This window comes from Glycine soja, chromosome 19, assembly GCF_004193775.1.
Source record: "Glycine soja cultivar W05 chromosome 19, ASM419377v2, whole genome shotgun sequence".
Taxonomy (NCBI): domain Eukaryota; kingdom Viridiplantae; phylum Streptophyta; class Magnoliopsida; order Fabales; family Fabaceae; genus Glycine; species Glycine soja.
The window spans coordinates 49,418,595-49,435,447 of NC_041020.1; the positions used below are offsets into that span (position 1 = coordinate 49,418,595).

General features: G+C 28.4%; 1 protein-coding gene across 1 annotated transcript; it reads left to right on the forward strand.

Annotated features, from left to right (window-relative positions):
- Positions 1-10,416: 10,416 nt before the first annotated feature.
- On the forward strand, positions 10,417-11,779 carry LOC114399444 (protein LIGHT-DEPENDENT SHORT HYPOCOTYLS 4-like). Its single transcript, XM_028361632.1, has one exon. It carries the CDS (start codon positions 11,032-11,034, stop codon positions 11,581-11,583), a length of 552 nt encoding a protein of 183 aa, XP_028217433.1. The 5' UTR covers positions 10,417-11,031; the 3' UTR covers positions 11,584-11,779.
- Positions 11,780-16,853: the final 5,074 nt, after the last annotated feature.

Here is a 16,853-nt window from a genome sequence, read left to right on the forward strand (position 1 = left end):
TCTTTGCATTTATACTCTTTTAAATTTCTTTTCTGTATCTTGAGCAAAATGTGATTCTTCCTTTCGTACACGTTTAATTACTATCATGCAGGGAAATAACAGCAAAAGTAGGTGCTTGTTCCATTAATTCCTAGGGTTTAATAATCTTCAGGTAAATAAACAGAAAGAGAAAAATTGGGTGAAAGGAATAGGAGAAAATTATATCATGTTTTACCATGGAGATAAAGATAGATAGCAAAAAATTATGTAAATATATAAAAAAATTAAACTTAACTTATCATGTAAAATAAATAAAATGTAGCACACGTGAATGAATATCTTTTTATATAAGCAAGTAGGAAAATTGCAGTATATTTACAGGGATAAATTTCTTTACTAAATATTTTTTTCAATCAAAGTTAATATTTTTTTACATAATTAATATATTTTAAATACGTAATAAAATCAAATACTAACATAATCGCTATTATTTTCTCCACATAAAATTAGTGTCTAAAATTTATTTTTAATAAATTAATTATTCATTTTTTGTTTATTATCTTTTTACTTTAATACATTATTCATAATTTTCTTCTAGCCAAATTTTTTTTAATTAAATATATAACTCACAAGAATGATTTTTTTTATTTATAAGAGAAAATAGAAAATATTTATTTAATTCACGGAGACAAACATTTTATCTGATTTCACATTATTATCTAAATTATTATGGTAAAATTATATTTTTATGAGTATGAAAATAAAAATATAAGTTATTATATTACATATAATACAAAATCAAAATATAAAATCTTAAACCATTAAGTATGAGAAACGCACGAGTCAAAATCTAATTTTTCTAAAGAAAATGTGATATTATCGGGACTGATCTTTGAAGTAAATTTTTTACTTAAATTCTCAAGTAAAAATTTTCATCATCAAAATTTTATGTCTTTTTTATTATTTAAATTGTATTTTTTATTTTTACTTAAAGATTTAGATTTCTAGGCAAAAATATCACATAAAAATATAAAATAATCTAAACACAGTATTATCATTATCGGTAGATACATGTGCCAATAACGTAACATTGGTTCCAAGATTCAAGTTCCAATTATCAGATTTTTTTTTTTTTAAAAAAAAACTCGTGTCATTTCAAAAAATTAATTGATAGAAGAAAAATAATGTTTAAAATACAGTGATTGAAGATGTTATTAGCAACATAGAGATAATTGAGCTTGGAAAAATATCCCACCATGAGTCTTACAAGCCCTATGAATCTTTCTCTTTCCTTCTGGAATTCTGCTATGAGGTCAAGCCATTGAGCTTGGTGTCATTTCCTAATTAAGCAGAAAGTAGAAATTAGCAAATAAAACGTTCAAGGCAACCCTATCCGCGCAGGGTTTGGTGGGGGCTCCAACCACATTTATTAATACTAAAGGCTAGTTTGTACCTACTTCATAAAAGAAAATTCTCTTGTACTAACAATTTAACGTTGAATAATTTTTTGTTACTATAGTTTTTTTATAAAAAGTAAATCATAATAAACATTATGAATTTATATTCCAACTTTATTAGAGTAAAAATTAATTCAGATTATTAGTAAATTAAATATTAAGCCTATCTTTTATTGTTAATATAATTACAGAATGTATACATTATTCTATGTGAAGGCTAAGCTCATCCTATTCTGTTAATTTTGTTCATCTGTTGTTTTTATTTTTCTCCTTTCTTCATATTTCTCTTCTCTCCATCTCTCATTTTCATTTCATTCCACCTCATAATGGAGTGTTTGTTTTTTTTTTTTTTTTGTTAAATCTGATTTAACTAACGGGAAATTGCCTTTAGCCTAGGTAAGTTGTGTATGCTACGACGGTGGCACCTTTAATTTTAGGAATTTTCTCGGAAGACACTTTAGAATTTTGTATGTTATTAATGTGAGACGTTTTCTACAGTCAGACTAGATAGATATGCCAAACAACATTTCAACATGCTTCTTGACTTCTTGTTTAGTAATGGGCCAGGTGTCTGCTTTTTACAAAACATCAAGTTATTGTTTTTATGCTTTGGTTTCACTTTTTTTCTTCTTTTTGAAAAATTGTATTTATATGTTTTCATAATAAAGAGGCATAAACATAAATAAGTAGGTGCAATAAAAATGATTAATTAAAAAACAAGATATTTTTTCTGAATTATAAATAATATGAATAGACTTATATATAGACGTATAAAAAAGATTAGTAATCTAATTGTCTAGTTAATATATATGAAAGAATTAATAATATAATACCAAATAATATAAAATCTATTGTTTAATTATTTAAATATTAAGTTACATGCGGGGGTAATTGGGCAAAGTAAATTTCCTCACACTTAATCTTTTAACTATATATGTATATAAGTAATTACAAATAAGTGCAGAACTATAAATCCAAAAACATTATAAATATATAGTTGAGTCATTTTTTGTTTTTAAACAAAGTTATTCGTTAAAATTATAAATTGTAGTTTTTTTACTCTCAAAGTTATTCCAGAAAATTATAAATTTAGCAAATTTTAGAGTTTGATAAAAAAATTCTAGCATTCTTAATTTTTTTATCAGTAGCATTATTTCAATTATTATATAAAAACAATCAGCGACGTTAAAATTATAACTTATTAGCATAAATATTTAAAAGGACACTTATTCAAATATAAAAGAAAAATATAAAGCATTGCTTATAAAACTATATTTAAAACATTTGACTGTAGATATGAAATATTTCAACAAATAGTTTCACTTTTAAAAAATAATCATAATGTTAATTAACATTGAAACAAAATGATGTTTTAAAATATTGTGTCTCAGTAAAAAAAAAATATAATGTGTCATTTAAAAAATCCTCACCTCATACATAGAGTGATAATTTACTTAACAGTTAACATTTTTCATGCAATAATAGAGAAACTTCAGAGCATTCACGTTTATGTGAAGAAAGTACAAAAGTTTATTTGGTAAAGAAAAAAATTACCAAAAATATTAACAGAAGTTGTAGACTTATCCCTTTCAAATTCTGACATAACCTCCTTATTAAGTAAGTCGTGTGCTTCAAGACTTTTAAGCTCCCTTATTAGGTAAGTTAAAAAAAAGAGAAATTAATACGACGAGCTAGATGAATTAGAATTCGCCTATAAACATGAAGTCAAAGACGAACTAATTGAGTTATATTCTTTTTATTAGTAAAAATTAATAATAGAAATTTAAAAAATTATAATAATTCATACATATATATATATATATATATATATATATATATATATATATATATATAATCAATTAAATTAAATCCCGTGTGATCGAGTCATAACATTTGTTCATGTTTCATCAGCTTAAGCAGAAATACTTAATAATTTAATATCTCATAATATCTATAATGCATAATTAATTGTTTATTAAGTTACTTAAATGATTTTTTTTGGTATATCTTATTCTTACATATCAGTTCAAACTGAATAACTTTTGTTATTTTTTTAACCATAAACATTAATGAGTCTTGTATAATCTATTCTATTTTTATACTAGAGAGTATAGCACAAGCTCTTAATTAAAAACAAAAAAAGTTGTTTACAATTATAGAAGCACAAGAATAATTATAATAAAAGAACAGGTGCTGTAACGGAGGGGACTGGTGTAATGTCCCATCGAGGTTCAAATGTGACGTAGCAGACAATACATTGATTGAAGAAAGAGTGAGTGAGTGCGATAATAAACATATATAAACTCTCCCTTTGCCCTTTGGTTCGCGCCGGGTTCTTCGATGATTTTGTCTTTGCATCATATCTCACTCACGTACGTCCTTATGTTGGGTTTTCTTTTTATATGGACTAATAATTTATTTAAGTAGAAAAGTTAAATTAGAGACTGAGATGTAATGATAGGAATTCATTTAAGAGAAAAAACCATTATAAATCAATGAAAGAGAGAGAAGAAGGGGGAAAATCAGAATTTTTTTTTCAGATTATAAGTGCGGATTCATTTATCATTAGATTTGACTGATTTTTAAACAATAGTGTTACTTCAAATTATCCAGTTAGATCGGGAAAAAGATATCTAAAGAGAGAAATAAGTGTTTCATATTATCTATTTTATATTTTTATCTTTTTATTTAGATTGTACCAGTTAAAGATTTATTTTGATTTGATTAGTTTAAACAAATTTTAGTGCATTTATTTGAGATTCTCTTGTATATTTAAAATGGAGTTACTTATTTAATCTGAACGACCATTGCACCTTAAATAAATTGTGTCTAACTTTTCTTTAATTTTTATTTTACGCTTACTTTATTGATATTCCTCATAGATTTGAAGAAATTTATTTCATTAATAAAGCTTATTTCCATCCGTGCAAATGCATACTCAACGACCTTACAACCCCAGAAAAATGAAATCGAGTATTACGATAAGTGTTCATCTTTTTTATTCTATATAATTAAAAAAAAAAAACACTTTGTTTATAATTTTTCGTTAATTTGAGGTTGATGTTCAATTTCAGAAGAGTTGTTTTCATGACTTTCTTGTAGATGGACCCTCATGCTAGATTCGTTAGCGAGATTTCTATGAAGTTAACCAGGTTTGTTTGGATAAGCTTCAGAAAGTATCTTTAAAATGATAAAATAAGAAAAAAAATAAGTTTTTTATAAGTTAAAATAATCTTTTTATTAATTAATTTGTAGATCTTGTTTATTTTTTTTAAAAAAATTATATAAGAAAACTTTTATAAATTAGTTAACGGTTAACTAGTGAAAAAATTATTTTAATTTGTAAAAAAAATTATCTCATTTTTTTTATTTTCTTCTCCTAAAAATATTACCCAAACATATCATTTATTTGTTTAGCATTCTTTATTGTTGTGTGTGTGTGTGTGTGAAGTTTAGGAAAGCTCCACCTCTTACTCTAACTTAACATGCAAATGTATTATTCTTTATAGCTTTTTCAACATAAATTCAATGAGTACATCACTATTTTAGTCATTGGTATTGTTACATTCGTTCCTATATAAAAAAAATCTTATGTTGTCACTTTAATTTAAATGAGTATGATATAATGAACGACAGTTATATGACTCTTTTTTTAATTTATTACTTTCGGAAACTAAAAACCACACCTCAAACTTTTAAGAATCAGTTTGGGTATTCCCAAATGGAAGAAGTATTAAAATGCAGGCGAAAAAGTTGAAGTTAAAAGGAGACAAGGAATGAGGAAAAGCTGAGCAGATCAAAGCAAAGGGATACATTTGTGTAACTTTCTTCTTAAGAACATTGCACGCCCCGAGAGAGAGAAAGGTGTTATGGGCAATTTCATTTTTGATTTTTGCACAGTAGCTTAGCTAGCAACGATATGAATGTCATACTTGATTGCCCTTTCTGTTCCCGGAGTCGAACAATGAAGAGAACAGAGAATCGAAGTAATCAATTTATGTGCATTTCAACCTTAGAGTTTGAGATCATTGCACATTTCTATTTCTTTAGATTTTTGTCATAGTTACAGTGTTAACAGAAAAGAGAGACTCCATAACATAAAAAGGAAGAGAAAAGAAAACAGTCGTGTAAGCATGATGTAATAAACTTAGTATGGAAATAAATCAATAATAGTGTTGCTAAAGTATTTTTAAAATATTTAATAAAACTAGCTACTTTTTAAATTTCCTATTTTAATGATTAAACTTTATTTATTTATTTATTTATTATTCTGGAAGGGCCTAAACGGCCAAACATAACAAACTACCTTGCTTCTTTATTTATATAATCAGTATTCTTATACTATTTTGTTGACATAATCAGTATTTTACTATTTTTATACTATTTATGTCACATAATATATGAACTATTTAACTAATCCACACATGACCTGCACACATGACCTGAAAGAAAACTAATTCTCATATAAATTAATTAAGAAAGTTATTTAATTTAAAGAAGTCACTATCTTTTTTGTCCTTATTTTTTATTTATTCATGCTTTTAATTTTTAATCTAAATTTTGACTGAAACTAATTAAAAATGTCATTACTTTTAGTTCACATATTTAAATATTTAAATAACAACATTTAATTGGTGACTAATAACAAAATTAACAGTTCTAAAGCTTACATTGTTACCAAAAAGTCTAACAAATAATCACATGATTTTTGTTAAACTGTATGTTTAATCTTTTATCAATTAGCTTGACATCATCAAATGATATGAACATATGATATTAAATTTATCAATAGTTTATAAAAAAATAATACATTAATTTAAATTTTTTTTATAAAATTTACCAAGCAATTTTCTAAAAACAAAAAACTTCTTATGTAAAGGGAAGGAGGTAGTAAGTAAATCTTACTATTAGCCATTTTAACATTTGCTTTAAAAATGTATATATATATATATATTCGTACATAATTAATTAATTTATTCTTTTCAGATGAGGCACAGTAGAAGCTGCTCTAATTACAAGAAAAAGATGTAGCCATTTATTGGCTACCGGGTTCCTGGCATAGCCACAGCCACGTCTCCAGCCACCAATCCATTGTGAAGTCCCATGGCTGCCTCCATTCGTGGGTTTTGAGATTCCAAATGTTGGAACTTATTCCTTACTCTAAGAGGAACACAACACTTTCTATCATTTTTACCATTTTTAATACTATGCTTTAATTTATTAACTCGTCTTTCTGTTTTTTAGTCTCGAGTTTTAAGCTTTATATATTCTAGTTGTTTACTAGTACCTTTTTATATCATTTTTTTATCTCTTTATTTCTTTTTAAAATTACTCTTATTTATTACTATATGTTATTAAAAAAATTTAAAATCACACTGTTTGTCTTTTAATTTTGCTTTACATAAAAAATAGAATAAATAATACTTATATATAATGTGAAGTAGTAAATAAATAACTGAGTTAATATGTTTATTTTGCCGTGAAATACAATGCATATTTGTAGGGATATTTATGGGTTGTTTTTTGTCAAATTCAGGTACCAATATAATTAAATTTGATCTTTTGATTTGGTTTAATTTTTATATTTTTTTTCAAAATTCAACACAACCTAATTTATTCATGAATATTTTGATTTGGTTCAATACAATGAGTTATTCATTTAAATTTGATCTTTTTTTTTTCTTATAACTATTATTTTATTTTATGATTTATCCAAATATTCAATACAATTAGCATAATATTATCACATGTCTGAAAGTAGTAAAATTGATTCATTTAATACCACCAATATAACATTTTAAAATAGAGTAATACACTTTAAAACAAAATATTTTTTTAACTAGATTTACTATAGTTTGAATCACAACTATTCCTTACAAACTAATTTCTTTCAATAAACTTTGCTGCAATCAAATGTGCTGAAATGAATGAACAAAATATGATATATTAATATTATAAACATAACAGGAAAAAAAGAAAAAAGGTGAAACAAATAATAGTATACTTGAAAATAATACCTTAAAAAGTTTCAATACTAGTAGTTTTAACACTTGGAGTTTCAACATTAATCGTATATAAAGTTAAACCAAATAACTCTAAAAATTTGAACAATTTAATTCGGTTATGATCCGATCTATAAATTTAAATTCTTGACACAATTCATACATGAATGATTTTAATCGATTTGATTTTGATTCAAATACACAAATGATCTAAATCAAACTATTTAGATCTAATTGAGATTTGCAGATAACATGTGTCCATCAACACCACTACATGTTTGTATTAAAAATTTACAAACATAAGTTTGAATCAAAAGTTGTTGATAACTTAAGTTTGATAAAACCAAAAAAAAAAAAAACAAAACGAGCTTGCTATAATATGTTGGTAAAATGATAAAACTAATTTAAAGTACTGTTATGTTGCTATTGGATAAAGCATATGTTTGGATTCCCATTGAAATTATGATGATACACGTTCCGCTGACATCTAATGGACAAATGGATGAATATAAAAGATAATCTTTGGATCCGTTGAAAAACGTAATTTTAAGAAATACAAACATTTAATCAAACATGTCCAAATACTTCAAACAAAAAATGAGTTTTGAAAAGAAATGATTTTTTGGAGGCAACCAAACATAAAACATAATATGTTTGAGAGTCCAAAAGCATGTTTGAACTCACCAAACGGTGAGCCAAACATACTCACAGACTGTTTTCGTCTTTAGCCAGCGACCGGCATCACAGTCACCAGAAACAGCAGCAAACTATAAACCTTAAAGTTGAGTTCAAACGTAGATGAACACGAATCAAAGAAAGTAATAAACGATGCAAGACAACACAAGAGGAAACAGAGCTTATTAATTTGTAAAAACATTTTAAAAAGTTTATGCCCCGTTTGAAATGACTGAATATTATAGATATGCTTTTTTTTAATTAATTTTTCTATAGGGTTTCTCCGTACTCAAATCCCATGACTTCCATGACATTTTTAATTGAAAAAGGAAAACAAAACCATTGAGCCTCCTCCTTAAATTAAGGTGAAAATAATAAAAAAAGCAACACGTTAATTACTAGATGTACCTGGTATCATTCTTTATATTGAATTATCTTTTTGCTGTCTTTTTTCTTATGGAGTTTAAGTTCATATTATTTATTTTTAAATACACAAAATTCATATCGAATTAATAGTTTATAGAAACTAACGTGCAATATAAGAGAAATTAACGTTATATGAATTTCACAAATTCAAAAACAATTTGTATGCTTATATAAATTAAAATATTAAATAATGATCACAACAATTTAAAACCAATTTATTTAATTTTTTAATTTTACACACACACACACACACACACACACACACACACACACACAATTTAAAACCATCACACACACACACACACACACACACACACACACACACACACACACACACACACACACACACACACACACACACACACACACACACACACACGCACACACGCACACACGCACACACGCACACACGCACACACGCACACACGCACACACGCACACACACACACACACACACACACACACACACACACACACACACACACACACACACACACACACACACACACACACACACACACACACACACACACACACACACACACACACACACACACACACACGCACACGCCCACACGCACACACGCACACACGCACACACGCACACACGCACACACGCACACACGCACACACGCACGCACGCACGCACGCACGCACACACACACACACACACACACACACACACACACACACACACACACACACACACACACACACACACACACACACACACACACACACAATTCATGTGTGATAAACTAACATATATCTAACTTTCTCATATTTAATGGCACTGTTTTTATCATTCATTTAATTAAAATTTTATTTTTAACAACCTTTTATTTTTGTGTCCTATGCAGTTAAATGTAATGATAATTTATCAAATGAATAATTTTTTTAATTGAGACTATCAAGTTTTTTTTTATATATATTTCAGTTCAAAAGGAGTATTCCAATTCTCTTATCACTAAATCAATCTTAGTGATAAATAATAGTAAAAAAAATTACTACCTCAAAAAGTAGTATGTATATTAAAAATTATTTTATATTCTCGTTACAATTATAATAATTTAAAGATATTAAATAAATAAATAATTCAACATATGAAATATTATAATTTCATTGACTATTAGATTATTTTGTGAAACTTTTAACAAATTCTCTACAACATAAGGTATGTTTGGATTTTTTTATGGAAGTGTTCCCAAAACATATTTGAGACTAAAATAAATTTAAAGTCATATTTAGTTATCTTCTAAAATATTTTTGAAAGTAAAATTTTATCTGCAAACTTAATTTTTATAAAAACAAAACTTAAAAATATTTTTACTAATTAAGTTTATAAACTTAAGTAGTGTTTGGTTATTTTTATCTTGGGAGTACTTTAGATGAAAAATTTAAATATTAGTGTGAATCTCACATATTTATGCTCTATTTTAATTTAAAATTTTCATTTTATTTTGCCTATTTTCACTTTCACATTCTTTTAAATCAAACAGACTCTAACGTAAACATGCTCATACAATACTAAATACTTAATAGTCTGGTCTTAATTATAAGAAAAGAAAAAAAATCTTTTTCTTGATTTTAAATATAATTTTTCTTAATTAATTAGCTATTATATTTAAAATACTATTGATATTTTTGTTCTAATGTCTTGTTTCTATTTTTAATAATAAAAAAATTGAGATTGATTTAATTAAATACGATTAATTAATATTTTTAAACTAACCTGAATCGATTTTATTTTCTTATAGTCAAAGAGGGGAGAGAGTGGCAATTAAGAATGAAAATGAAAAAAGCTAAAGAATGTATGTTCACGCGCTTTTAAGCAGAGGGAGGAAAGTGCATAGATGTCTATTCAGCTATGGTCAGCACCATCACTACCCTCACTGCCAAACTTTGTCCTGTTTTGGGGCACAGTGCCTCTTCTTTTCTGCTCATCATTTAATCCAAACAATTCACAAACTCTCTCACTCTCACTTCCACATCTTACTAAGCTAGTACATCACAACTCTCACTTTGCTTTTCTGGAAAAACATATTTCTGATTACCTGCTCATCAATCATTCCATTTCCAGCCCCTACTTTTAGAATCCTCATCGCAAACTACATTAGACTAAACCAATATATACAATAACACTCCCTCAATTCAACTCTTTTCACTACTCCCCCTCTCAATCTTTTCCCACTTCATAATATAACACAAATTAGTGAAAGAATAAAAATAAAAACAAAAACACATGCACTTCATTTTTTAGCTTCCCTTTCCAACAATCTTTTTTCCTAGCCATGATATACCCTCATCACTTAATTTCTATTACTCAACAGAAAAACCCTAACTAGTCCTCGAAAGAACAACTTGATTTAATTTCTATATATATATATATATATTTTGCAGGGTAGCGATGGATCCTTCTACTTGAACCTAGCATCATCATGATCATCACAAGATCTAAGTGAAATCCAGTCAGGAAGCATCAGATCTCAACAATGGAGAGCGTGGCATCCCCGATGATAACTTGTTCAAGCAACAACAACAATGGAAGTGGTAGTAATAATACTACTACTCCTAGCAGGTATGAGAACCAAAAGCGGCGAGACTGGAACACGTTCTGCCAGTACCTGCGGAACCAGCGGCCACCGCTATCGCTGGCGCTGTGCAGCGGGGCGCACGTGCTGGAATTCCTGCAGTACCTTGACCAATTCGGGAAGACAAAAGTGCACAACCCACCATGCCCCTTCTTTGGCCTCCCCAACCCTCCGGCGCCCTGCCCCTGCCCGCTCCGCCAGGCCTGGGGCAGCCTCGACGCCCTCATCGGCCGCCTCCGCGCCGCCTACGAGGAAAACGGCGGCAGACCCGAAACCAACCCCTTCGGCGCACGCGCCGTCAGGCTCTACTTGCATGATGTTCGTGATTTTCAGGCCAAGGCCAGAGGAGTTAGCTACGAGAAGAAGAGAAAGAGGCCAAAACAACAAAACATTGCAAATGCAGCAACTAGTGTTACCACTTCCCCTAATAATGCCAATGCCACTGCCACTTAAGTCGACACTCATCAATGGCATGCATATGGTATATCTTTTTTTATTTCCTTACGCGACTCTCTTTTTCCTTTACTAGTTGTGCCTGTTTTTTATGTTTATTTTTGGCGACTCTAATGTCATATATATGTCTTTTAATTTGAAAACATCGTTGTTCTGGCCTCCTCTTTTTGAGCAAGTACGACATATATTTACCAAAGGACTTTTCTAGTTCTCTCTCTGCCAACTGATGCATCATTCGAACTAGTAGTTCATCAGGAAATTTAATTATGCTTATTTTTAGTGTTGAAATCAATAGAAATTTTCGGACATACCAAGCCCTTTTCTGAGTTCGATCTTGTTGAGAAAGATTAAAGTTTACACAGGCTTTACCTGATTGTGAACTCGTCGGACCATATATATGTGTGTGTGGAAAAATTATTAGGCAGTGTCCAACATGTGGCTGTAGGCTCAACTAATTTCTATGTAATATGTATTATTCAAGTTATTTAATTTAACAACATAATTCAATTACATATTATGTAAATATTAGTAAAGATCATGGTGGGATATGCACAATCTTATAATTTTTCGTGTCTCTCGTTGTGTGTGTTTTCAGAGAGACCTGAAAATATATCGATGGCTTTTCTTTTCTTTTAATAGCATACAAATTAATTAGCACTCTCTCTCTCTCTCTGTGTTTCTTTTCTTTCCCTGCATCCATGCAGATTTGTTGAGACAGAAGTTTAATGGTTAGAAACCTTTTTTGACGAGTTTAGTTCGAGTTCAAAATAATGATATATGATATTCGTGTTAAAATAAAGCAATCGGATTTACACATAAGAGCTGGAGTAATAGTTAAAGTTCCTATAGAGTAACAACCTACGGTATTATTGAAAGGATAGCCTTGATTGTGTAAATAACCCACAAGCTAATTAGCTAGCTGGATATAATTGGTCAAATCGAGTTAGGTATAGTATTAGTTTAAAGATGATCTTGTGAAATCTGTCTTTAGACAGTAAGACAAAACCTAGATTATCTTCTCTAGTATAGCTGCCAGCTAAAGATGGACATGTCAAAAGTAACTAGATATGTAAGAACAATTTTTGGAGTATTGACAATCAGGAGTACTACGTTATTATTTGCCTAACACCCTATAACTTGGACAACGGGCCCTTAAATTTGATGAAAAGGTGCATGGTTCTATATGGTAGGCTTATCATGGACTGTCTCCATGTGTGAATATATGGGTTAGATCATTCTTGAATACAAGGAAAAAACCCTTTTATTCGTCTATGTAAAATATTATATTTTGATAACAAAAAATTTTAAACACTTAATCAATAATTTTTTTCTTTATTTTTATTTTTTTATTATATTACACAATCAATCAAATTATTTATTTATCTTTTATCTCTATCTTTTTCTCTCAAGTTATATATAACTCAAAATTGTCCATATATATATATATAACAGACATTCGAGTTTACTTTTTCCTCACTTCCTTACAGGTGGGCTAGCTTTATATTTAGACAAGACACATAGTGCGGTTTCTTTTTTATATGTATGGTCAAAGAGGATGAATTAAAGAATTTCAATATTAATGGCAATTTTAGTATACTCAACACTCAACAGTTTACTTTATTAAGCAAATTTGATCCCATTATCCATGCGTACGTCGGGTATATACGTGAAAGAAGTTATATACATGCATGCATCTTTATATATCCATTATCCAGTTAATTCAAATATTGTGTACAACGGTATCTTATATTAGATATAATTCTTACTCAAATACTTTATAAGATTCTAATCCCATCATACCTTACAGTAGTTGGCCGTCAATTGTGACAATAATTGTCAAAAGTATAATGATTTGTTTGTTGGATTGATTGCTCGGCAGAGACGACATTTTTTTTTACCACATGTATCCTTCACTAATGGCCGATAACATGTTTTGAGACATATTTTAGAATATTGAAAGAAATTAAAATTACAGGTTTCAGACATAATTTTAGCAGATCGAAGGAAATTAAATTACAGGATCTCCTTTCACTAAAGGCCGATTGCATTCGTGTTCACCATTACAAGCTTTTACGAATTGGTGTCAACCCGTTAGAAATTACTTATTTCGAATTGATTAAGATGTTTTTCCTTCAATATTACACTAAATCCGTCTTCCTGATCATCATGTTTTAAACCGTTTTTTTTTTATCTAACATTAACATGGTATAATCATTATGCATTAAATTTACAACTTTATCCCATGCCAATACAATTTAGCCTCAATTTTATATATTTTGAATCGAATTAATAATTTTTTTTTATATCATCGTGAAATTACAAACATAAATCTATATTTTAACGTTTAGTTTCACATAGATGTAACTACTAAAAATCAGGAAGTAAAATTTTGGTTCTTACTTTCGTTTAACAATACTTTTAGGTACCAACATTAAATTAGTGTATAATTTAATGCACTAACTTTTATATGATTAATTACTTTTTAATACAGTAACTACAAAAAAAAAAGACTATCAGGCATGCATGTGATTATTATCATAATTTCTTCATGCTGAATGAAGTACAAGTTTATCTTATTAAAGATGTATATCTTATGCTTTGTTGCGTTGTTTGTTTTTCTATGCCTTTATCTTCTTCGTTGAATAAAAAAAAAAGTTCACAGAAATATAAATGACTTTGTGCTAAAGTTGCTGATATACTGATGTGCTAAATTAAGTTGAATAGCACAAAACAAAACCTGCGAAATAGAAAGGAAAAGCTTAAATTGATTGAATTAGATGTCCAACAGAGTCTAACATGCAAGCTATCTGCGCGTAACTAGCCTCAGTAGTTATTGTTATCCTACTATCGTAGCAATCATTAATTACATAGACAAAATACTTATCTTAAATGCATGTAACAAATTGATATTAGATCCATGTAAAACTAATACTATATGGGTAAATTTTTCTAGAAGTACTTCTAGAAGAAAAAAATATGAAAAAAAAAATGAAATGAACTTCATTATAAGCTAAAATAAATTTTCTATTAACAAATTATTAGTTAATTTATGAATGTTCTCTTATATTTTAAGGAAACTGTATGAATTTTTTTTACAAATTAATTAAATGGTTAGCTAATGAAGAATTTGTTTTAATTTATGGAGAAGTTTATTTTATTTTATTTCTTTTTTTCTTCTCTTAGAAGCACTTCTAAAAAAGTTTACTCAAACTAGTCTTAATATATTTCAAATTTTAAGATAAAGAATAATATATTTTTCTTTATTTAGAAAATACATCCAAACTTTGATTGAGTACAAAACATTTTAACTAGAGATATAGCAAAAGATGCTCGTACTGATCTAAGTACATACCGATATAAGTTGTTCAAATATTGATATAACACGGTACATAATCCAGAAAATGAAGACCACCAATAACATGTTGATAACATGGCGTAAATTGCCAACCATTTGGCTGATTGTTTCGCTAAGTATGGGTTGGCTATTACAAATGACGTGGTTATGTTTAATTATGTTCCTGATTTTGTAAGAGACTCCTTGGAGGATGTCTCTATTTCTGTATTCCTTTTCGGTGATTAATTTTCTTGAGTCTGCGGCTTTTCATGCCCAGCACTTTAGCAAAAAAAAAAAAACATGGCATAAATTGTTGATGCATCTCAAAAACCAAAGAATAAAGACCACCTATATCACAGAAACCTCCCTAAACCCGAACCTGTTGAAGGCCTTACCCCCCACGAATAAACTGTACATAAACCAAATTAATGAAACTATTTGCCACACTGTGTAACTCACCTTACATGCCTCTACCTAACCATCACGTATTCATGTGTCAATCATTTTCATATAAAAATTAAAAACATGACGTTAAAAAACCTCTAAACATATAAGCAATTAAACATTCTGAACATATAACTGATATAAGCATTATGTGTGTGCCACCAGTAAATAGTAGATACCAATTTTTATAGATAACATCAATAGCAATAGGCACATCGGAGTGAACAAAACAATGGCGAATGACAACGATTTCTGTTTTTAAGAAGAAAAAAAAAACAAATAATAAAATTAAGCAATTATGCCATAGATTGCAAGAATGGCAAGGAATTTATGTTCCTAATACTGCCAGTAAAATTTGATGTATTGGAATAAAGAAAATCCAAGAAAAAAACAGTTTTTTTTTATTCGGAACGAAAATGAAATAAAACAATAAGACAAAACTGACTGACTAACGAGTCGTCGTGGAATAAAAGGACTAGAGAGATGGGAGACTAGGGATGAGATCTGAAGACTGAAGAAAATTGTTAGGAATTTGGAAAGGGAAATAGAACTATAGAAGGATAAAGAGAGCGACGATTAATGAAGAGAGAAAAGTGGAACGAAATTGAGTAGACACTTACTAATTTAGGATTAAGAATAAGGACCACATCTTATCAACAAATAATAGTATGTAATAACTTTGTGTAGTTTGGACTAGATCGGTTCTCATAAGCCAGAACCAAAATTCAATCCAATCAAAATTTTGCCATTTTTTTGTTTGTATTTTTCAAATTTTTTGGTTTGTGAATTTTCAGTTTATCATTTTTGGATCGGTTGCTGTGGTTGGCATCAGTTTGTATCGGTCCATGAATATTTTAGAGCATCATGTATTATGGGTCATATAATGTCACATATATATAAGAGCTCTTAATATTAAGATTGTCAAAATAAATGCTTGATTTAATTTGACTCATTTTTATGCCAATTCTTAGCTTTAAAAATATTTTTTATTGATTAAAATAGTTGAATAATGTTATTTATTTAAGCAATGATGCTTGTATAAAAAACATCACATCAGATACTCTTAATTAATCCCTATGTCACATGAAAGCCAACCTAAAAATGTACTCTTAATTAATCACAAATCACCAATTCAACAAAAAATGTTATTGATTAGTTTAGGGAACTTTTTTTTGAATGAATGTCAATCTAGAAACTAAATTAAGTGTGTATTAATGTGAGAGTACAAAATAACTATTTACTATTTAGATTTAGAAAATCCTATGGGCACAAATCCAACAGGTCATGTTTAGACCCAACAAATAAAAAGGTGACACGTGTAAAAAATCACATGGCATTGTCATTCTTATTGTGTTAAAAAATTGCTTAAAAATATTTTTTATTTATTACTTATTTTCTTTTTATATTGACTTTTAACATAATTTATGATAACATATAATGTTAATATATTATAATTTTATATACACATCATTAAATGATATTAACGAATATA

Bases quoted from the DNA above. Each gene is read 5' to 3' on its own strand.
- LOC114399444 (XM_028361632.1), top strand. From the start codon at position 11,032: ATGGAGAGCGTGGCATCCCCGATGATAACTTGTTCAAGCAACAACAAC.